The following is a 16,607-nucleotide window of genomic DNA, read 5'->3' on the forward strand; positions in this document are numbered from 1 at the left end:
CCCACGCGGTCACGGGGAGAACGTACAAAGTCTGTACGGACAGCACCCGAGGTCAGGATTGAAACCAGCTCTGCAAGGCAGCAACTCTGCCGCTGCGCCACCTTCTGTCACCTTAATGCCCCTGTCCCACTTAGGAAACCTGAACGGAAACCTCTAGAGACTTTGCGCCCCACCCAAGGTTTCCGTGCGGTTCCTGGAGGGTTTTGTCAGTCTCCCTAACGGTCGGAAGTGGTTTCCGCTTCTTCAATGTCCCGGCGATTATTTCAAAAAATTCAAAACCGGCCGCAACTAAAAATAGGTTGCCGTTATAAAAATCGGTGATTTTTTAGTCGAAACCGGTTGCGATGCTAATTGAAGGTGGTTGCCGGAGGTTGCAGGTAGGTAAGACCTTCCACTACCTGCAACCTCCGGCAACCACCAACAGTTTCCATATAAATAGCTTGAGGTTCATCTATGGTCTCCTGCAGTCTGACATGCAATGTGAGTCTAAGTATGTGGTCAGGCTGTGGAACATTGTGAACTGGATCACACCTGGATGTCTGAGGGTTCTACCACGATATAGAATTGAATTTAGCCACTAGTAAATGTGCAATCTGTACAAATCCTGACCTTCGTAATTCCCCAGTCTCTAGATCCACCCATTAAAGATTCTGACTGTTCCCATCTCTGTACAAGATGAAACTGGAGTGAATTATCCTGAGATGAGATGAGATGAGACCGATTCTTGATGTTCATGAATAGAATAGAATGCCTTTTATTGTCATTCAAACAGCTTGGTTTGAACGAAATTGTATTTTCTCCAGTCTTACATTACAAAAAAACCCAAGACCCACACTTAACACAGTTTACACTAACATCCATCACAGTGAATCTCCAACACCTCCTCACTGTGATGGAAGGCAAAAGTCTTATCTCTTCCCTTTGTTCTTCTCCCGTGGTCAAGCAGTCCGACTGCTGCGTCAAGGCGACAGGGACAAGGGCTCACAATGTTAAAGCCCCCGGCGGGCGATGGTAAATCCTGCGGCCATTAATCTACGCCGGGCAATCTTAGGCCCTGCTCCAAGTCATTTAAACCTCGCAATTCCAGCGGAAGAAGTTTGCCGTTGCGGGAGCTCCGAAAAGCGGTCTCCCACCAGGGACCTGCGAGCTCCTGATGTTCCTGTCCACCGGGCCTGCGGCCGGAGCCTCTGAAGCTCCTAAGTCGGGTCGCAGCCATGCGCCAACACAGCTCTCCCCGCCCCGAAGTCGGCCAGCTCCGCGATGGCGAGTCCGCAGGCTTCGCGACTGGAGCCCTCAGGTTGGTTCCGGTTGGAGGCCGCCGCCGGCTCCACGATGTTAGGCCCAACGACACCGGAGACCCGACAGGGAAAAAGTCGGGTCCCCGTACAGGGAAGAGATTAAACTGTTTCCCCCACCCCACCCCACACACACATATACACAGCTAAAAAATAATAAAAATTAAAACCAAAAACATCATCTAATGGGACAAAAATTTAACAAACGACAGACGGACTGCAGACGAGCCGCTGCCGTTAGACACCGCCACACTCCAGACTTCAACACTTCTGGCTTGACTTTCCTGTTACATTTCTCATGCAGGAGAGCTCACATGAAATCTGTACCTTTGAACACATTTCTTTAACTACATAATGCTTGTCATAGAGTGATACAGTGTTGGAAACAGGCCCTTCGGCCCAACTTGCCCACACCGGCCAACAAGTCCCAACTACACCAGTCCCACCTGCCTGCGTTTGGCCCATATCCCTCCAAACCTGTCCTATCCATGTACCTGTCTAAATGTTTCTTAAATGTTGGGATAGTCCCTGCCTCAACTACCTCCTCTGGCAGCTTGTTCCATACATCCACCACCCTTTGTGTGAAAAAGTTACCCCTCAGATTCCACAAATACAAATACTTGTGTTTGGTTTATTTCCATCGATCACCATTAATATTTTAACAGTCAACCTCTTCTTTCCTTTATAGGTTGGGAAACTGACCAGGCGAGAGGCAGAAGCCAAGTTCTACAATCTCTCCCTGTCACAAAATAATGTAAGTTTTGTATCAGTTTATTGGCATTCATTCATTCATCAGTGTTGAAAACATTAACAACGCAGTGGTGCTGGTTTCCGACAGGAACGGTGACGGACGCACCACACGTCTCTGTCCTCCAGTTCCTGCGGACTTCCGCCGCTGGAAGTATAGGGTTTAGGTGTGTGTGCTTTATCATCATTCCTTACAATGCTGTGTACGCCAGTGATCGCAACTTCTACTGAAGTGTGGATGGCCGTTGGCTCGCTAGGATCCGCCCTTTGACAGCTCTTGTGTTTGGTCCACAGCCCCCTCCTCACCTGGCAAACCAGGTGGGTGAGATGGTTTAGTCGCCGACTATCCGACCATGGTGCAGGTAGCAAGGGATTACATGGTACCCATGGCGGGGGGGAACTCCCCCCGACCTGATATTGGCAGTGTAATGATACCTGTTTTATTATATGCAACTGTACAGAAAGGATGGACAAAGTCCATTTATTTAAACCAACTGGACAAAGGCAATTGTTCAACTCAGTGAATTTAATTTCACTTCTCTTTTCTGTTCTCTTTGTATTTACGGTGAAAACTCCGTTAATCCAGCATGTTTGGGACATTGGTGGTGCCTGATGTTCCAGAGAGTTGGATGATGTTACATTTTTAATCCGTATTTTTTAAATGTTACACCGAATGTAGTATAAATTTCCCAAATAGTTTCGTAAGGAGTGTGGGAACCGGGACCCTGGTCATTTTAAAGAGCCAATAGGAATTAGGTCCCAGGCAAAGATTCAAGAGAGTTTATTGTCATGTGTCCCAGATAGGACAATGAAATTCTTGCTTTGCTTCAACACAACAGAATATAGTAGGCATAATAAATACAGAACAGATCAGTGTGACCATACACCATTGAATATATATATATACACACATAAATAAGCATATAGGCTATTAAAGTTCAGAGTTTTGTTTGAGTTGAGTTTAATAGTCTGATGGCAGTGGGGAAGCAGCTATTCCTGAACCAGGACGTTGCAGATTTCAGGCTCCTGTACCTTCTACCTGAAGGTAACGGAGAGACGAGTGAGTGGCCAGGATGGTGTGGGTCCTTGATGATGCTGCCAGCCTTTTTGAGGCAGCGACTGCGATAGATCCCCTCGATGGTGGGGAGGTCAGAGCCAATGATGGACTGGGCGGTGTTTACAACTTTTTGCAGTCTTTTCCGCTCCTGGGCGCACAGATAGCCTAATGACGCAGAAACATCAGGATTTGCAAACAGAAGATAGACACAAAATTCTGGAGTGACTCAGCGGGACAGGCAGCATCTCTGGAGAGAAGGAGTGGGTGACGTTTCGGGTCAAGACCCCTCTTAGTTGGCCTTCTGGGGAGAAATCAAATAATCTAAACCTCTACCACTGTAATTGAAACTGACTTTCTCCCTCTCAGCTCTTGCAACTTTACAAGTATATTGATGCGAAGTTGGACATTAAGGAACTGAGCAGTTTGTTGACCCCACTGATGAAAGGGAAGTCGGCAGTTTCTCAGCTGGCTAAGCAAGGCTTGAAGGACCTGCAGGCTGTGATGGAGCATCTGAAGCAACTTCACATCAAACATCAGGTTGGTCGTAATGGCAATGACTAGCTCAAGCAGCAGTTGAACTTTTTGATTTATCATTCAAAAACAAGTTTGGACGAAATTTCATTACCATGCTTCGCTTAGTATTGAACACTGCTGAGCAGATTTGGGCCCCCATATCTGAGGAAGGATGTGCTGGCTCTGCACAGGGTCCAGAGGAGGTTTACAAGAATGAGTGGGTTAACATATGATAAGCACATGTTGGCACTGGGCCGGTACTCGCTGGGGTTTAGAAAGTTGAGGGGGGGACCCGCATTGAAACATAAAGAATAGTGAAAGGCTTGGATACAGTGGATGTGGAGATGATGTTTCCACCAGTGGGAGAGTCTAGGACCAGAGGTCATAGCCGCAGAATTAAAGGACCTTCCTTTAGGATGGAGATGAGGAGGAATTTCTTTAGTCAGAGGGTGGTGAATCTGTGGAATTCTTTGCCACAGACGGCTGTGGAGGCCAAGTCAGTGGATATTTTTAATGCAGAGATAGACAGATTCTTGATTAGTACTGGTGTCAGTGGTTATGGGGAGAAGGCAGGAGAATGGGGTTAGGAGGGAGAGATAGATCAGCCATGGTTGAAAGGGGGTAGACTTGATGGGGCGAATGGCCTAATTCTGCTTCTAGAACCTATCAACTAAGTATAGAGTCATACAATGTCAAAACAGGCCCTTCAGCCCAATTAGCCCACACTGACCAACGTGTCCCATCTGCACTAGTCCCACTTGCCTGCGTTTGGACCATATCCCTCTAAACCTCTCCTATCCATGTATCTGTCTAATTGTTATGATAGTACCTCAATTACCTCCTCTGGCAGCTCATTCCATTCCACCCTCTGTGTGGAAAAAGTTACCCCCCCAGAATCCTATTAAATCTTTCCCCTTCACCTTAAACCTATCCCCTCTGATCCTCGATTCAACTACTCTGGGCAAGAGACTCTGTGCATCTACCCGATCTATTCCTCTCATGATTTTACACACCTCTATGAGATCACCCCTCATCCACCCGCATCCCAGGGAATAGAGTCCCAGCCTACTCAACATCCCCCTATAGCTCAGATCCTCGAGCCTCGGCAACATCCGTGTAAATCTTCTCTATACCCTTTCCAACTTAACAACATCCTTCCTATAACATGGTGCCCAGAACTGAACACAATACTCTAAATGCGGCCTCACCAACGTCTTATACAACTGCAACATGACCTCCTAACGCTTATACTCAATACACTGACTGATGAAGTCCAATGTGCCAAAAGTCTTTTTGACCACCCAACCACCTATGATGCCACCTTCAAGGAACTATGCACCTGCATTCCTAGATCCCTTTACTCCACAACATTCCCCAGAGCCCTACCATTCACTGTGTAGGTCTTGCCATGTTAGACTTTCCAAAATGCAACACCTCACGTTTCTCTGTATTAAATTCCATCAACCATTCCTCAGCCCACCTGGCCAATCGATCAAGATCCTGCTAGAATTTTTGACAACCATCTTATTATTATTTGCAAAACCATCCACTTTTGTATCATCTGCAAACTTGCTAATCCTGCCCTGTACTTATCCAAATCATTGATATAGATGACAAATAGTATGACAAATTGTTGGCTGAGGACGAGATGAAATTAGCAAGAGGATAGGGTGCGGGTGGGACAGAGAGAGAGGGAAAGCAAGGGTTACTTGACGTTAGAGAAGTCAATGTTCATACCGCTGGGGTGTAAGCTGCCCAAGTGAAATATGAGGTGCTGTTCCTCCAATTTAAGTTGGGCCTGACTCTGGCAATGGAGGAGGCCCAGGACAGAAAGGTCAGTGTGGGAAGGGGAGGGGGAGTTAAAGTGTCCAGCAGCCGGGAGATCAGGTAGGTTCAGGCGGACTGAGCGGAGATGTTCAGCGAATCGATCGCCGAGCCTACGCTTGGTCTTGCCGATGTACAGAAGTTGACACCTGGAACAGCGGATACAGTAGATGAGGTTGGAGGTGAACCTCTGCCTCACCTGGAAAGACTGTTTGGGTCCTTGGATGGAGTCACGGGGGAGGTAAAGGGACAGGTGTTGCATCTCCTGCGGTTGCAGGGGAAGGTACCTGGGGAGGGGGTGGTTTGGGTTGGAAGGGACGAGTTGACCTGGGAGTTGCGGAGGGAACGATCTCTGTGGAAGGCGGAAAGGGGTGGAGATGGGAAGATGTGGATAGTGGTGGGATCCCGTTGGAGGTGGCGAAAATGTGGGAACATTATGTGTTGTATGTGACGGCTGATGGGGTGGAAGGTAAGGACTAGTGGGACTCTGTTCCTGTTGCGACGGGGGGGGGGCTGCGGGGTATCGAGGAGTCACAAGTGAGGGCATCATCCGTGATGGAAGAGGGGAACCCCCGTTCTCTAAAGAATGAGGTCATCTCGGATGTGATCACTAAGCACAATGTCAGTGGTGGCTGGAAAGTGAACTTGTATTTCGTTGCGTTGCAGGTGGTGATCAATCTGGGCCTTGTCTACAAGGTGCACCAATACAGTGGCATCATTTTCCAGTTCGTTGCATTTGTACATCGGAGACACCGTGTTGTCCCAGAGACCCTCGCAGCTGGAGGGAGGTTCGACAATCTGGTGAGTTCCCTGACCTTGCATTAGTTTAGTTTAGTCATAGAGTGATACAACGTGGAAACAGGCCCTTCGGCCCAACTTGCCCACACCGGCCAACATGTCCCAGCTACTCTAGTCCCACCTGCCTGCATTTGGCCCATAGCCCTCAAAACCTGTCCTATCCATGTACCTGTCTAACTGTTCAGAGATACAGCAAAGAATCAGGACTCGGTGGGCCGAAGGGCCTGTTTCCATGCAGTGTCTAAACAAAAATAAATTAAAATGTGAGTCTGGCCTTTTTGAATTGCTCCCGTTCTCGTAGCTAAATCTCGACTGTCCATTGGCACAGTGACGCAGCAGCAGTGCCTTACAGCGCCATTGGCTTCTGTAAAATGTTCAAGAAGGAACTGCAGATGCTGGAAAATCGAAGATAGACAAAAGTGCTGGAGAAACTCAGTGGGTGCGGCAGCACCTATGGAGCGAAGGAAATAAGCAACGTTTCGGGCCGAAACCCTTCTTCAGACTGATGCAGGATGGGGGGTGTGGGAAGAAGAAAGGAAGAGGAGGAGCCAGAGGGCTGAGGGAGAGCTGAGAAGGGGAGGAGACAGCAAGGGCTACCGGAAATTGGAGAAGTCAATGTTTATGCCGCTAGGGTGCAGACTGCCCAAGCAGAATATGAGGTGCTGCTCCTCCAATTTCCGGTGGTGCTCACTCTGGCCATGGAGGAGGCCCAGGACAGAAATGTCGGATTCGGAATGGGAGGGGGAGTTGAAGTGCTGAGCCACAGGCAGATCAGGTTGGTTAACGCGGACCGAGCGGAGGTGTTCGGCGAAACGATCGCCAAGCCTACGCTTGGTCTCACCGATGTAGATCAGCTGACATCTAGAGCAGCGGATGCAATAGATGAGGTTGGAGGAGGTGCAGGTGAACCTCTGTCGCACCTGGAACGACTACTTGGGTCCTTGAATAGAGTCAAGGGGGAGGTAAAGCGACAGGGAGGAAAAGTAGCATCTCTTGCGGTTGCAAGGGAAAGTGTCCGGGGAGGGGGTGGTGCGGGTGGGAAGGGAAGAATTGACCAGGGAGTTACGGAGGGAGCGGTCTTTGGGGAAAGCAGAGGGGGGAGATGGGAAGATGTGGCGAGTGGTGGGGTCACGTTGGAGGTGGTGAAAATGACGGAGGACTATTTATTGTATGTGACGGCTAGTGGGGTGGAAGGTGAGGACTAGGGGGACTCTGCCCTTGTTCCGAGTGGGGGGGATGGGGAGAGAAAGCAGTGTTACGGGGTATTGAAGAAACCCTGGTGAGGGCCTCATCTATAGTAGGGGAGGGGAACCTCCGTTCCCTGAAGAATGTGGACATTTCTGATGCCCTGGTGTGGAGCACCTCATCCTGGGAGCAGATGCGGTGTAGACGGAGGAATTGGGAGTAGGGGATGGAGTCCTTACAGGAAGCCGGGTGGAAGGATGTGTAGTCTAGATAGCCATGGGAGTCAGTAGGTTTATAGTGGATGTCGGTCAGAAGTCTATCACCTGCGATGGAGATAGTGAGGTCAAGAAATGGTAGGGATATGTCGGAAATGGTCCAGGTGTGTTTGAGTGCCGGATGGAAGTTAGTGGTGAAGTGGATGAAGTCAGTCAGTTGTGTGTGGGTGCAGGAGGTGGCACCAATGCAGTTGTCGATGTAGCGGAGGTAGAGGTTGGCTTGTGTAAATTGTTCCCTAATGTGCAAGATAGAATTAGTTTACGTGTAATCACTGGTCAGGGCGGACTCGGTGGGCCATAAGGCCTGTTTCCGCATGTACCTCTAAACCCAAACTAAACTCAACTAAGATGAGGGCATCAATGATAAAACTTGCCTTTTTTTTTAAGATAATCATATATAATCAGAATCTTTTTCCCAGAGCATAGACTTTAGTCAAGTGTCAAGATGGTTTTATTGTCATGTGTCCCAGATAGGAAAATGAAATTCTTGCTTGCTGCAGCACAACACAATATGTAAACATAATACAGGACAGGAGATAAAAGTTCAGTGTGTCTATATACCATAGACCATATATATACACAATAAATAAACAGATAAAATGCAATAGGCTGTTATTTTTCATAGTTTGTTTGATGGCGAATTTAGCTGTTCCTGATATATATATATATATATATATATACTAGACTAAGTGGGACCCGTTGGGTCCCAGCATCACACTGGAGGGCTAGTCACCAACACAATATTCCACCTTTCCACCAATTCCAATATTGCTCGCCAGTGGTGGGGGGGGGGGGGCTTTCTGTTGAGCTAGTATGGGTGTTGGGGGCCGAAGGTACTGGTTTCGACATTGTGGGCCGAATGGATTCTTGGGCTGGCAGCCAACTGTTGCAATGATTTGAAAAGCCAAGCCAAGCCAAGGCAAACAATTTGGAAGCAGCCACCCGACAGCCGAAATTCATTTGGTGAACACAAACATGTTAAAAAGGTGAGGCAAACAATTGGGCAGCAGCCACCTTACAGCCGCATCGAGGGGACTCCCTGTGGAGTAGACGTGCGTTCAGTGTTATTCGCAGCTCAGAGAGCCGTGACCCTCTCGCTTCCTGGGTCTGGCAGAGACTGAGGGACTACACTTCCAGGTTTTATAGTCCCTCCCCCTGCCGCCAGCGGAGGCAGCAGAGAGAATGGGGAATTTAAAAAAAACATTAATATCTCTTTGGTTTTTCATCGATGGGAAAAATCCTCCGGTCCCGGAAGGCGGAGGAGGGCTTTGAGTAAGGTGGCCAAAAATGACGGCCGTAGGTGGCGGCGTTCTCTCGGAAATCGCACCAATACGAGCCAAAAGCGGTCAAGATCAGACTTTTAGTAATATACTAGACCGAGTGCAGACCCGTTGGGTCTGTTCCCCCAACGTGCGGTTGTGGGGGGGGAGGCGGCATGCAGCATCACACACTAACTACCCCCCCCCCCGCACTCACGCTAATAGAGGGGAGGAGGGGAGAGAGAGAGAGAGAGAGAGGGGGGGGAGGAGAGAGGGGTGGGGAGAGAGGGGGGGGAGAGAGAGGGAGTGCTGAGAGGGGGGTGAGATGAGGGGCAGGGAGAGGTGGGGAGCAGGGAGGGGGTAGGGGTGTGTGGAGGGGAGGGGGGTTTAGGGGAGGGACGGTGGGGGAGGGGATGGAGGGGGGAGGAGAGGGAGGGGGCGAGAGGAGAGGGAGGGTGGGAGAGGAGAGGAGAGGGGGGGAGAGGAGAGGGGGGGAGAGGAGAGGGGGGGAGAGGAGAGGGGGAAGAGGAGAGGGGGGGAGAGGAGAGGGGGGGGGAGAGGAGAGGGGGAGGAGAAGAGAGGGGGGAGAGGAGAGGGAGGGGGGGGGAGAGGAGAGGGAGGGGGGGGGGAGAGAGAGTGCCTTTTTACTTCTAACCAGTGCTTTTTTACCTCTAACCATATTTTCATTTTCAAACCAAATTAAGGGTACTCACAGTGCTGTAGACATTTGTCAGTCATTCAAAGCTCTGATTGAGGCACACCACTTGCAGAGACTGATTGAGGCACACACACTTCCTGGTTTTATAGTCCTTCCCCCTCCCTCCAGCAGGGGCAGCAGAGAGAATGGGGAATGTTGTAAAAACATTAATATCTCTGTCAATTTTCATCGACGGGAAAAATCCTCGTCACACATGTGGCGGAGGGGGGCTCTGAGCGAGGTGGCCAAAAATGACGGCCGTAGGTGGCGGCGTACTCTCGGAAACCGCAGCACAGAAAGCCAAAACCGGTCGAGTTTTAGTAATATAGATAGATAGATATATGATAACTATTATCCGAGAGATGCTCTGAAAGGTTGCAAATCTATTTGACCTTCTCAATAAATAACTTGTTCCTCTCCCGCCCTTTAGATTCTGGAGTTCCGGGGGCCGCAAGTCACAGGCCCAGTTCCCTCGGCCGTGGGAGTCAGTCTTGCCCTGGATAAGATCTCCACGCTTTGCAGCGCCTCAATGCCAGTGAGTTCCCTGACCCAGGATTTCATTTTTTATTTTTATTTAATGTTGACTTCACCCAATAAATTGTAACGAATGAATTGTGGAAGGATGTGAGTGAGAGGGTGGGATATGGAGGATGGCTGGCAGTGGGGGCAGATTGACGGAGATGATCTCTTTTTGTTGTTTGCCTTGAATGACTGTGACGCTTGTGAAACGCCCTGTTTCAAATCTCCATGGCAAATACTAAACATCTTTCTCCAATCCCAGCTTGCGAGTTGCCATTGCAAGACACTGGTTGTTGCAATGGGGAATATATTAGTTGACAGAGCCATCAGGATCGTCCAGAGGTTGTGGACAGTGGGGATAAACACCGAGCTTCTCTGTGATGTCTCCCAGGTAACTCGCATCAAAGCTGACTGTTCGGTCTACAGGCTGTGTGGTGCGGAAGGGGGGGGGGGGGTGTGGGGCTGGGGGGAATATTCTCAATCAACAACCACTGAAAATTCCCCCTCAATGTTGCGGACGGTGTTTGCATGGACAAAGCCTCGCTTTTCACCCACCCAGTTTGCTGAGGCTGAATTCAGAAGGTCAAAAGTGATAGGAGCAGAATTAGGCCATTCGGCCCATCAATTTTGCTCAGCCATTCTATCGTGGCTCTCCCTCCTAAACCCCATTCTCCTGCCTACTCCCCATAACTCCTGACACCTATCTATCTCCAATAATCTACCTATCTCTGCATTAAATATACCCGTTGACTTGGCCTCCACAGCCTTCTGTGGCAAAGAATGCCACAGATTCACCACCCTCTGACTACAGAAATTCAAATCCCCTTCCTAAAAAGAACGTCCTTTAATTCTGAGGCTTTGACGTCTAGTCCTAGACTCTCCCACCAGTGGAAACATCCTCTCCACATCCACTGTATACATTCCCCTCATGATTTTATACACCTCTACAAGACCACCCCTCAGCTTCCTGTGCTACAAGGAATAAAGTCCCAGCCCAACCTGTCTCTATTGCTCAGGCCCTCGAGTCCTGACAGCATCCACTTTTCTGCATTCTTTCCAGTGTAATGACATCCTTCCTCTTAACAAATATTACGAATACTCTATCCTATCTTTGCCCCCCTTTATTTTTATCAAGTCTCTGCGAGGTCATCTTTCGCTGCAGGGAAAAGTGTTCCATCGTATCTGGTCTCTCCTTATAACAAAGCCCTCCAGTAGTCCTGGCTAGATGGGGTGGGGGGGGAGTGAAAAGAAAGGTGTGCATAGTTGACACTGTATTCCTCGTGAATGGAACCTCATTTCTCGTGCTTCAGGTTGTAATCTCAAGCTCTGCTGTTTTTATGAACAGGAGGAAGTTCAGGAGCATTGCAAACGGACTGGAATTTCTTATTCAATCCTGGTGTCGGATAAAGAAAGCAGACATGTGAAGGTACCAGTGGCTCAGATTCTAACAAATTCTCCCTGTTAAAAGCCACGTTCAATGTAGACAAGTAAATATCTTCCTGTTACTATTCTGTGTCATTATTCCAGTATGGATGGCTAATGACAGGAGGTGTTAAGACCAACCTGTGACTTTATTCTTTGGAGCACAGGAGCTAAAGAGAGAGTCTTTGGACTCAGGGAAGGAGAATCAAGACCCAGAGTACACAGGTTTAAGGCGAAAGGGTAAAGATTTAATAGGAACCTGAGGGGCAAATTTTTCACACGGAGGGTGGTGGATGTATCGAATGCGCCTTCAGAGGAAGTAGCCCCCCTCCCCATAAGCCTCTTCTGGGCCTGGCCACCCACCCCTCATCCTTCCCGACCCTCTTCCTTTGCCCCCCCTTGGTCCTCTCCCTACCCCTGAGTCTCTCCCCCTCCTCCTGAGCCTCTCCCCCCGATCCTCTTTCCCCCACCCCCCACACAGAGCCACTTTTCCCCCACCCTGCAGCCTCTCCCGCTCCCAATCCTTTCCTCCGGATCCCCATGCCCCACTGATCCTCTTCACACATCCCCCCATCCCTCCCCCGAGCCTCTCCCCCCCCCCCCTGGAAATAACACAAGGCTGCTAATTTAAATCTGCTTGGAATGTGAAATATACCAACCTTGTCCCCATTTCTTGTCCCTGTGTTTGAATTAAAATACTGCAGCTTGGACTTTTCCTCTGTGTTGCGGGCAGCTGCTGTGTGGATTACTTACTGCCTGTGCTTTAAGCCAGGTCCATCACTGGGGTGCTGGGCTGGGCTGGGCTGGGGGTGTGGTGGGAACAAGTGGGGTTCCCCAACTCCGTGGCCTTGTGGAGATTGTGGCTCTCTACTGGAAGATCTGGAAGCAGACTCACGGTTTAACGAGGCGTGGACTCGCAGTTCTGTGGTTCAGTTCAGTGCGGTTACGGTTATTGTCACGTGTACCGAGGTACAGTGAAAAAGCTTCTGTGGCCATGGGTGGGAAGGGAGATCCTCTTGCAAGAGTGGGGTGCAGGCCATATCCTGCAATGGCAAATGCTGGTGGCTTTGTGTGGGGGATAGGGTGGATGTAACGGAGGGCTGGAGCATGGAAAACCAGAGAGATGGTGGGAGGGGGAGGGGGAGGGAATGGGAGGGTGAGGGAGAGAATGGGAGACGGAAAGGAGGGGAGAGAGAGAGAGGGAAAGAGAGAGAGGAGGGCCTGTCCCACTCGGGCGTCATTTGCGCGTCATTTACACAACATCATTTACACGTCATGACGCGCACGTGATGTGCGCATATATTGGGCTTTACACGCGCATGGTGCGTGGTGACATAGGCAGTGATGCACGGCGCCCCAGGAATTTGGGACGTAGAAAATCTTTGCGCGCCATCTGCTGACGCGCAAATGACACCCAAGTGAGACAGGCCCTTTAAGGAGAGAGAGAGAGAGAGGGGGGAGAGGGGCAAAGGGTGAGAGGGAAAGGGGGAGAGAGGGAGAGGATAAGGGAGAGAGAGAGGGTATGAGAGGGAGAGAGAGGATTTGAGTACAGGAGCAGGGAGGTTCTACTGCAGTTGTACAGGGTCTTGGTGAGACCACACCTGGAGTATTGCGTACAGTTTTGGTCTCCAAATCTGAGGAAATACATTCTTGCCATACTCTCCATACCCCCTGATCCCTTTAGCCACAAGGGCCACATCTAACTCCCTCTTAAATATAGCCAATGATCTGTACAGAGAAGGTTCACCAGACTGATTCCTGGGATGGCAGGACTTTCATATGGAGAAAGACTGGATAGACTCGGCTTGTACTCGCTAGAATTTAGAAGATTGAGGGGGGATCTTATAGAAATTTACAAAATTCTTAAGGGGTTGGACAGGCTAGATGCAGGAAGATTGTTCCCGATGTTGGGGAAGTCCAGAACAAGGGGTCACAGTTTAAGGATAAGGGGGAAGTCTTTTAGGACCGAGATGAGAAAAACATTTTTCACACAGAGAGTGGTGAATCTGTGGAATTCTCTGCCACAGAAGGTAGTTGAGGCCAGTTCATTGGCTATATTTAAGAGGGAGTTAGATGTGGCCCTTGAGGCTAAAGGGATCAGGGGGTATGGAGAGAAGGCAGGTACAGGATACTGAGTTGGATGATCAGCCATGATCATATTGAATGGCGGTGCAGGCTCGAAGGGCCGAATGGCCTACTCCTGCACCTATTGTCTATGTTTCTATGTAAGGGGAGAGAGAGAGAGGGAAAGGGAGGGAGGAAGAGGGAAAGGGAGGGAGAGGTGGGGCATTGGGGTCTGGAGAGAACTTCCACCCTTCCACTTCACCTTCATCATTGGTGTGTGCTTCTTTGTGGCGTCTCCTCCCCTCAGGTGCGGTCGTTTGAAAAAGACAAACTGATGGAAAAGCGAGTTTTGGAAACTGATTTGGTTGAACATTTCTCCCAGAAGCTGCGATCCGTTGACAAGGGCAGCAGGTGAGCACAGTCGGGCCTGCGGGTCACGGACAACACCATCGGTGCTGCTGCTGCCGTGGATTCATTGGAGCAGAGGGTCAGGCCGGGTCATCCTCTGACGATGGTCACAAAATGCTCAGTGGGGACAATAGACAATAGGTGCAGGAGTACGCCATTCGGCCCATCGAGCCAGCACCGCCGTTCATAGAAACATAGAAAATAGGCGCAGGAGGAGGCCATTCGGCCCATCGAGCCAGCACCGCCATTGTGATCATGGCTGATCGTCCCCAATCAATAACCCGTGCCTGCCTTCTCCCCATATCCCTCGACTCCACTAGCCCCTAGAGCTCTATCTAACTCTCGCTTAAACCCATCCAGTGATTTGGCCTCCACTGCCCTCTGTGGCAGGGAATTCCATAAATTCACAACTCTCTGGGTGAAAAAGGTTTTTCTCACCTCAGTCTTAAATGGCCTCCCCTTTATCCCCTGGTTCTGGACTCAACCAACATTGGGAACATTTTTCCTGCATCTAGCTTGTCCAGTCCTTTTATAATTTTATATGTTTATATAAGATACCCCCTCATCCTTCTAAACTCCAGTGAATACAAGCCTAGTCTTTTTAATCTTTCCTCATATGACAGTCCCGCCATCCCAGGGATCAATCTCGTGAACCTACGCTGCACTGCCTCAATCACAAGGATGTCCTTCCTCAAATTAGGAGACCAAAACTGTAGACAATACTCCAGATGTAGTCTCACCAGAGCCCTATACAACTGCAGAAGAACCTCTTTACTCCTATACTGAAATCCTCTTGTTATGAAGGCCAACATTCCATTAGCTTTCTTCACTGTCTGCTGTACCTGTAAGCCAACATTCAGTGACTGGTGTACAAGGACGCCCAGGTCTCCCTGTACCTCCCCCTTACCTAACCTAACCCCTTCAATGCGATCATGGCTGATCATCCCACAATCAATACCCCGTTCCTGCCTTCTCCCCATATCCCCTGACTACTCTATTTTTAAGAGCCCTATCTATCTAGCTCTCTCGAAAGTATCCAGAGAACCTGCCTCCACTGCCCTCTGAGGCAGAGAATTCCACAGGCAGCATCTCTGGAGAGAAGGAATGGGTGACGTTTCAGATCGAGACCCTTCTTCAGACTGATAGTCAAGGGATAGGGAGGCACAGATATGGACATGGGAGAGGGTAAACAGCAAAAGGTCATGGCATTGACTGCACCAGAGGCATGCTAGAAATGTGGGTACTGGCTAATCGCAGACTTTCTGGTAGAATCTAGATTGAGACAACAAAGTTTAATCTGAGTTCTGGAGGAACTTGGATACTTACAATAAAAATATTAAAGAGAATGGGATGGGAAATGGGGACCTGTGATGCCACACTACACAGGCACAGATTACTGAGGGCAGAGTCATTGATACGAGCAAACCAAATGTCATAGGTAGACATAAAAAGCTGGACAGATAGCGGGCCAGGCAGCATCTCTGGGGAAGAGGAATAGGTGAAGTTTTGGGTTGAGACCCCTCTTCAGACTTAAGTCTCGACCCGAAACGTCACCCATTCCTTCTCTCCAGAGATGCTGCCTGTCCCGCTGAGTTACTCCAGCTTTTTGTTTAAGCATCCAAGCTTAACATCTCCCCTGATAATTAGGTGCACATTGGATAATTTTATCTTCGGTTCAAACCAGCACCTGCAGTTCCTTCCTCCACAAACCGAATGAGGTGTTCACTGCTCTTTTGGGGCATTTGGGAACCAGGATTTGAGGCATCGCTTTCCTTCCTCCTTACTGGAATTACAGGAGGCTACAGATATCTCTTTATGTTTACATTTCAAAGAATTTGATCAAAGTCATATGACTTAGATCCGTCGAGCAAGCTTCACTGGTGGCTGGGTGGTGTGGGGGGGGGGGGGGGGGGGTGGTGGGAGGAGGAGCGAAGAGAGTGTTGCTGTCCTCTGGTAGGGAAATAGACTGCGAATGAACGAATGAATGCTTTATTGTCTCAGTGAGATTCTTTGTTTTGCATACCCGAGGTATGCAAAGAGTCTCCACATAAAGGGCGCCGACAGAGTTACTAAGTATCCCACGCCGGTCCTTCCTTTGTTCCTGGGGGCACGTCCTCCAGCTCCCACGGGGCCCGTCCTCCAGCTCCCACGTGGCACGTCCTCCAGCTCCCACGGGGCACGTCCTCCAGCTCCCACGGGGCCCGTCCTCGGAAGACTAACTGTCTGATGTGGCTCTGAAAGCTGCTTTCATAACAAGAGAAATTCAGTATAGGAGTCGAGAGGTTCTTCTGCAGTTGTATAGGGCTCTGGCGAGACCACGTCTGGAGTATTGAGTACAGTTTTGGCCTCCTAATTTGAGGAAGGACATCCTTGTGATAGAGTGTTCAAGAAGGAAATGCAGATGCTTGGAAAATGAGTCTGAAGAAGGGTTTCGGCCCAGAAACGTTGCCTATTTCCTTCGCTCCATAGATGCTGCCGCACCCGCTGAGTTTCTCCAGCATTTTTGTCCTCCTTGTGATTGAGGCAGTGCAGCGTAGGTTCACG

At 49.6% G+C, this 16,607-nt stretch overlaps 1 protein-coding gene across 3 annotated transcripts in view; it reads left to right on the forward strand.

Moving 5' to 3' along the window:
- The window catches only part of eif2ak4 (eukaryotic translation initiation factor 2 alpha kinase 4), a 125,492-nt gene that overhangs the window by 96,708 nt on the left and 12,177 nt on the right, over positions 1 to 16,607 (forward strand). For all 3 annotated transcript variants that reach the window (XM_033026581.1, XM_033026582.1, XM_033026583.1), the window contains 7 exons: positions 1,984 to 2,049; positions 3,466 to 3,636; positions 6,103 to 6,237; positions 10,081 to 10,185; positions 10,432 to 10,560; positions 11,515 to 11,595; positions 13,963 to 14,066. In XM_033026581.1, the coding sequence (XP_032882472.1) occupies positions 1,984 to 2,049; positions 3,466 to 3,636; positions 6,103 to 6,237; positions 10,081 to 10,185; positions 10,432 to 10,560; positions 11,515 to 11,595; positions 13,963 to 14,066 (791 nt within the window). The remainder of the gene's footprint in view (positions 1 to 1,983; positions 2,050 to 3,465; positions 3,637 to 6,102; positions 6,238 to 10,080; positions 10,186 to 10,431; positions 10,561 to 11,514; positions 11,596 to 13,962; positions 14,067 to 16,607) is intronic.

This window comes from Amblyraja radiata, chromosome 9 (assembly GCF_010909765.2).
Source record: "Amblyraja radiata isolate CabotCenter1 chromosome 9, sAmbRad1.1.pri, whole genome shotgun sequence".
Taxonomy (NCBI): domain Eukaryota; kingdom Metazoa; phylum Chordata; class Chondrichthyes; order Rajiformes; family Rajidae; genus Amblyraja; species Amblyraja radiata.